The sequence below is a fragment of the Sinocyclocheilus anshuiensis genome, unplaced genomic scaffold (assembly GCF_001515605.1).
Source record: "Sinocyclocheilus anshuiensis isolate Anshui unplaced genomic scaffold, SAMN03320099.WGS_v1.1 scaffold38, whole genome shotgun sequence".
NCBI classification, from domain to species: domain Eukaryota; kingdom Metazoa; phylum Chordata; class Actinopteri; order Cypriniformes; family Cyprinidae; genus Sinocyclocheilus; species Sinocyclocheilus anshuiensis.
In genome coordinates this window covers 2,156,685-2,164,235 of record NW_015544213.1, presented here as the reverse complement: position 1 = coordinate 2,164,235, position 7,551 = coordinate 2,156,685, and the positions used below count along the sequence as shown (strand labels likewise).

Sequence of the window (7,551 nt, the reverse complement as noted above, 5' to 3'; positions counted from 1 at the left end):
TTCAAGTGCTCGATGTTGCTATTCATCTTGGCTTTCATTTGGTCAAGAGTCCTTAGGTTACCCAAGGCAGTAGAACAATAGAGGCGTAAAGAAGCCCTCAGGCCCCCCGTTGGACAAAGGGCCATTGTCTGGCGTCCTCCTGCCGTTGATGTGTGGTGTGCCTTGGTGTGGTGGACAGGACGGTGGAGTGGAAGGATCTCCACGGCCCCTCTGTTTGTTTGAAAAAAGAGCCTGTGTTCGCCAAAATCAAAGCTCGTATTCTTCATGTCGGCTGGCAAGCGTGGAGAGCCTTGCCGTAACACGAGAGCTTTGCAGGACGTACAAAATCAGGGGGTTTGTGAAGAGGATCTTGAATTGCTTTCATTATTCCTTTGAACACAAAAAGAAGCTCTTTGTTGTGATGTGAAAACATGATAGGCTTGCAATGGCGAATTTCATCAGTTATGCTGGAAACTATGTACCACCCATGCTTTTCTAGTTTTGTTTTGTTTTATTATTTTATTTATTTTTTAAATATTATTTGACTGAGTTTTACAACTTAGACGAGCTTTCAACAACATCCCATAGCGATGAATTGGACATAGTAGAAAGTAGTAAAAATTGATCGAAAATTATTATGTTGGCTGTAATAAATAGCATAGCTGTTTTCATGTTCCATATTTATTCATATTAAGTAAGAAATTGATTGCATAAATGATGCAAATGCTTATCATAGCTATTTAAAAGAAAAAAAACGAATTTGAAAGTGATTGCAGTAACATTAGTGCAACGTTTCTATAACATTCACTGTAAGAGCATTGGTACATTTATTTAAATATATTAAACATTTTAAAAGAATAACGTATATTTTTCTTACTGTGTGTGTGTGTGTGTGTGTGTGTATAATTTAACATAGAAAAAAAATTGAAGAATTGTTACTATGACCTGACTGAAAGATATTACTATATATATATATATATATTTCAAGAATATTTCAATATTTACCTATATTTCTAATATATATATTCATTCATATACATGTATGTATGTATATATATATATATATATATATATTTGGTAAATTAGGTGCTGTTTGTTTGTTTATTTATTTATTTATACATTTTATATGTATTATTATCCAAGCATTCTGATCCTCCATTGGTTGTTAGTGAATAAGATACTGGGTTTTGAGATGAAATAGTGTACACTGAACTATTTAGTGAGTTCGTTCCTTTATTCCTTCGAACTCAAGTAGAAGCTGTGATGTTGTGATGTGAAAACATGATCAGCTTGCAATGGCAAATTTCCTCAATTATACTGTAAACTACACCATTGCTTTTCTAGTATTTTCTGGTTTTGTTTGACAAATGACGCACACTTTGTGCTGTGAATGTATGTATCTTTCAACTAAGCCTACTGTATGTTGAGGCAGTGCAGAAGGGTGCGGGATTACTGTATGCATGCTGGCCTGCTATAAAGAGAGCTAGTTCACCGCCGTGCCGTACGGGAAGCGGGTAACCATGGTGATATTTACCTCAGCTCCATGCTTGGCTGCGGCGCTCTCAGATAAGGTCCTGTTGGAATCGTTTCTGACCAATCTGGCTCCTTCCAGAGTAAAATGCATCCCCTGTACCTCATTTGTGCACCTGTATGAGGAAAATCATAGTGATTACATTTTTCAAATGGCCGAGGAGTGATTGACCTGTTATAAGTGCCAGTCGGGCGACCTACTCATGTATTAAAAATAACATTTAAGAGATTACATTGTAGAAGTTGTAGTCTTTGTAATGCGCAGCAGTGAATATGTTTAATGGAGGAAACTCTTGAGTGATGTTACACCATTAGCCTGATGAAAAATGATTTGTATAGTGTTCATTTTTATCTGAGAGCATCTTTGCTTGCATATGACTTCACTAAGAATGAATTGACCCATCACTAAAGTCCTTTCCATTTGGTTTCTGTTGCCAACTCAGACAGGCTTTACAGAACTTCCTATAGCAATGAATTGGAGAGTTCAAATATGTTGTTTTGTTTTTTGTTTTGTTTTGTTTTGACAGAACATCCCTTAGAAATAAATAGGATATAGTATGAAGTAATAAAAATTAATTGAAAAATTGTATTATGTTGTTTGAAATAAATTGTCATTGCAAAGCTTTTTAACTTCTGTTTTTCTTTAAAATAAGAAGTAATGTGATTGAAACTGCAGAGACTGTGAATCATAAACAAATGAAATGGAAAATGCTATTTTTCAGTAACATCAGTGCAGCATTTCTACAACACATTGAGAACCAAAATGTTTATTTATATAGGTTAAACATTTAAGAGAATAACCTGTGTATCTTTTTCGTAAGTTAAATATATATTTTTTGATTTTACAAAAAAAAAAAATGCATATAAATGTGTTAGAAACATTAATATGTCCTGCCTGAAAGATACTATATATAACGATTTGTCTTTAAAATAAATATTTATTCTTTTATTTTATGAACTAAACTCTATTTTATTTTATTTAAAAAATAAAAATAATGTAATTTTATTTATTTTTGTTTTATTAATTAATATTAGGTGGAGAGTTATTTATTTGCTAAAAACTGCTAATTATATTTTTAATTTATTAAATTAAGAGTAATTTATTTATTTATTTATTTGTCTATCTATCCATTCATTCATTCATTCCTACATACTGTTTTTATTTAGAGTTATTTATTCACTAAAAACAGCTAATTATATTTTTTAATCCATTAAATTAAAATTATTATTAATTAATTAATTAATTAATTAATTTATTTATTTATCTGTCTATCCATTAATTAATACATTCATTCATTCCTACATATCTACATGCTGTGTTTATTATTAATTTTCAAGCATTCTAGAATTAGCTAATCTCTGTTGGTTGGTTGGTGAATAGTGAATACGAGGTTTTTGCAGTGAAATAGCATGCATTGAACTGTTTAGTGAGTTGGTTCTGGATTGTTTGTCTTGCATCATGAGTGTGTCGTGTGCTCACTGTGTCCTTCACTCCCCATGGACTAGAAAGACAGTCCTCTCTGTAACTACAGTAGATACTCGCTACAGAAAAATCCCAGGCCGCAGCCGACTACAAACGCTAAGCTTCTTTGTGCTGAAGAGCATGAGCACATTTATTTATTTATTCATTTATTTTTGGCTGCTTGGTTTTGCACAGGACACACACACACACACTATCCCAGGCTGTTTTCTGTCGAGTCAGGGAAGCCATCTGCCACACAGCGATAATGGTCCGCCAGGGACGCGCGGCCTGGTATAACCAGAGATGAATTAAAACAGCGAGAAAATAGTGAATGCTTGCTATGCTCAAGTCCTAACATGTTTTACAGTGTCTGTCATCACCCGCCCCCACTGATGTCAGCAGATGCCCGTAAAAAGTCTGTGTGCATAAAATGTGCATTTTATGTGTTTCTCACCAGGACTGCGGGAAAATGTGATATGCAATATTGTGTTTTGATACAATCGTGCTTATAAAAAGCTAAGCCAGAAGAGGAAGATTTAACATTTTGTGACAGCTGGTCGTAGGAAATGCATAGGATTATTACAGCGGAAAATACCACGTCATAAATGATGCATTTTTATGAGGATTAGAAAACACTTGGGAGATGAACAGGGCAAAAAATGGAAAAAGCGAGAGGCTGTGAAAAATTATTAGGCTTTATAACATGTCGAGTAGCGTGTTGCGATCATGAAACAAGGTAACTATTGGTCAACTTAAGGCATAAATCAATCCTGACTCATAAAGACATGCAAGACAACAACAGCATTGTTTAGTCTCCGGCCTTTTATGTCTTCAGTTTTTCATGCGAAGTTTGTCAGGTTTTGTGAACTAGGACAAAGTTGAGGTAGGTGGGCTTCGAAAGTCTGGAGGGACAGAGAGTCTAATAGGTTCTTTTTTATCTTCCTGGATCTCTCCACAGGGATTTTTTGGATAGTTTTGGAGGAAAGTAGACTTTGTTTGGGTTATTGCTTAGAGTTAGCATCTCTGCTTCTGACAAAATTGTGCTTTAAAGATACCACAGCTATGCCATATGGTGTTATCTTGCTTTCCGGATAAGAAAGTTCACAAATATGTGCCTTGTATATATTTCCAGACTTTACTTTACTTTATTTTATTATTTTTTTGTATTTTATTTTAAAATTATAATAATGTAGTTTTAATTATTTATTGCTTTATTTTGTTAATTTCAACAGTGGCAAATTAGGTGCAGATTTATTTATTTGTTTGTTTGTTTACAAAGTATTACAAAAGTTAAATGGATTTATCAAACACCATAAATCACAAACTTTTTTTTATATTTGAGTTAACCTCAGGAGGTCTAATTAAATATCAGTTATTTAATTTAATTAAATTCTATTCTATTCTATTATATTCTATTTTATTAAAATAATTAATGTAATTATTTAAAAATTTAAATAATTAATTTTGTATTAATTTAAATGGTGATAACTGATAAATTATGTCCTATTTATTTATTTATTTATTTATTTATTTATTTATGAAAGTAATTATGTATTTTTTATATATTTGTATATGAACTGAACCCCCACCCCACCATTTGGGAGCTCAATTGTAATACAATATTTTAACATGTTCATCAAAACAGTTCCTTCCACTTTTACTTTAGTATCATTGATATACTATTATAGTTTTTAGTAATATTTTGAATTAAAATAAAATGCACAGACACTCCCTCTGTTTGTGGACAGAAAGCTTCAGCACTTTCCGTCTGGAGGTCGGTCCTTTGTATCTGCACGCACCAGTCATGATGAGATGTTTCGTTTGTTGATGATGTCAACCTGCAGCGTAACCCCACAACAAATTGGCTTTGGGCCGAGGTGACAGAGATGCATGATGGGTAAATTGATGAAGTAAAGCGCAGGTCAGGGAGGATAATGGAACAGAGGAAAACTCGCAGGCCGGAGCAGAGGCTTGATAACGAGGTCTTTTCCATTAACTCAGGGGTTTTGGGAGCAGGGTGAGGTTGCGATGCAGGGTTAACTCGTCTCTCTGGAACTCGCTTCATACATCTGCCCGGATCACTCCGCCTGCCTGTTTGACACCGAATCTCAACTCAATAAAAGTTGAGCAAAGAAAAGCAAGTGAAGCAATGTCTCTAAACTTCCTCTGCTATTAATCTTAACTTGAGTCTGAATGTCGTTCCCTTTTTTTCTTGTTTATTTTAAAGGCTTTTTTTTTGAGCAGCTTCGTTCTCCCACTCCTTCATACCGTCAGCAATCGTTCAATCATATTTAGCTGGCACTTTCTGTGAATACAGTAAGCTTCAGTGCCTCAGCGCTTTTTTAAAAACACAAATTTATTGTTTTTCATGATTTGAGTATTAATATTGTTATCCAAGCATTTAGGATGAAAATGCGTGTGTGAATAACACCTTTAAAATAAAACAAAACAAAACAAAATATTTTTTTTTGTTGTTGTTTTTTTGTTTTGTTTTGTTTTGTTTTGTTTTGTTTTATTTTATTTTATTTTATTTTGTTTTGTGTTGTGTTGTGTTGTGTTGTGTTGTGTTTGAAAACGACTGCGTAATTTGGAGTTTTTTATTATTTATTTTATTTCATTTTATTTCATTTGTGTTATTTTATTTTATTTTGTTTTGTTTTGTGTTGTGTTGTGTTGTGTTGTGTTGTGTTGTGTTGTGTTGTGTTGTGTTTGAAAACGACTGCGTAATTTGGAGTTTTTTATTATTTATTTTATTTCATTTTATTTCATTTGTGTTTTATTTCGTGAATTAGCTGTGTAAGGTTAATTGTGAATTGCTAGAAAATGACAGCTTGATTTGGTGTAATTGTGCATCAATTTTATTTTGTTTTATTTTATTTTATGAATTGGCTGTTTAAGATTAATTGTGAATTGCTAGAAAATTAAGTAAATGTGCATCGATTTCATTCATTCATTCATTTATATTTTATGAAAATAACAAAAGACAAATGACATTTTTAAACTGTATTCAGACATGTCCCAAATGTTTTTAACAGGGTTGCAAAAATTACAAATCTCGCAAAATAAAACAACTTGTAAAACATTTAATTAGACCTCCTGAGGTTGATCCAAATATAAAAACATTCCGCAATTACGCTGTTTGATGAAGCCATTTAATCTTTCTAATCTTTTTGGCCTGGGTTTAAATCTCATTTTATGGTACACTGTATATGAAGGCATTTTAATGAAGGCATTTAGTAACCGTCTCCACGACACTTCTAGTTTTCTTGCTCTTATGCTAAATAATTAATCACCAATCCTAGTCTGATATGAGTACTTCTAAGAACTTGAGAAATACTGATTATAAGAGCCAGACTCCCTCACAATGTGTAATTAGAGCCTCATAATTTCAGCCATTTCAGAAAACGCAGAGGAAATCGCAAAAACCAAGCGTAAAAGCGGAAACCTGACATAAACACACACGTGTCATTTACATATTTTAATTACTGTTATTCAAATTTATATTAGGGTAGAATATTCCTTTTTTTGTTGTGAATAGAATGTAATCAGAATCTGGAATTGGTACAAAGTAAAATTGAATTTGTAACAACATAAAATGACCCATTAAATCCAGGGTTTATGAACCCGTTTTGGAAGATGCAGAAAATTGCTCTGCTTTTCCTAATTTATTTAGCATTTTCTTTTTGTGGTGTTGTGTTTTAAGGTGGCTTCACGTGTCCTTTTGATTCACACAGTCCATTCATTTGGTTGGTGTGATTGGGTGAAAAGTCCCACTGATAGAAGGTGTTGGTACAAGCTGTTTTGTGTCATATAGTCTGATCTCAATCGTATGTATTGTCTCTTCGCAGGCGGCGGGTCTTTCTCCTGGTGAGACGCAGCCTCCGAGTCTCCTGTTGGCTCCTGGAGTGAGATGGGGCCAGACCCCCATCAACCAGTCCACTCCGTGGGAGACCGACGAGCCTCCCACCAAGCAGCACAGAGAGAGCGACACCACAGGTACATCAACCCCCGTCTTCATCTGTTCCTTCATACAGATGAGGACAACAGATCGTAAACAGTATGCTTCCCTTCGATGAGTTGCTTGTGTTGTTTTCCTCATTTGAAAGTCCATTTGGATGCAAGCTGCAGCTATATGAATGAATTAAATCATAAACAGGGGTTTAAAACAAATAGTTTTGATTTTACTCAACCAGTTAATGGTCAACATCTCACTATAAAATAAAATAAAAAATAAGATATTTTCCCTCATAATAATACTTAATTTAAAAAAGACAACTGAGAACATTTTTCTTTTTTTTGTAGAAATGATCAGTACTTAATTTTTTAAGCAATATTGTGAGCAATAGCAATATTGTGAAATATACCTAAAATGTAAAATGATTGTTTTCTAAAAAACAAAAAAAAAACAAATATTGTGAAAACTAAAAAAAGTATATAATTATCATTATTATTGAAGACATCCAATACTACATACTGCATACAATTAATAATACTACATGCATAAAACTACATTCAATAATATACATTTTTTGTGTGGAAACATTTGTAGAACTGTAAAAAAAAAACAACAAAAAAACAAA

At 33.1% G+C, this 7,551-nt stretch overlaps 1 protein-coding gene across 1 annotated transcript in view; it reads left to right on the top strand.

The window, feature by feature from the left end:
- LOC107697176 (kelch-like protein 29) overlaps positions 1-7,551 on the top strand; it is a 296,880-nt gene that overhangs the window by 146,546 nt on the left and 142,783 nt on the right. The window contains exon 4 of the mRNA XM_016497849.1: positions 6,820-6,967. Coding sequence (XP_016353335.1) covers positions 6,820-6,967 — 148 coding nt within the window. The remainder of the gene's footprint in view (positions 1-6,819; positions 6,968-7,551) is intronic.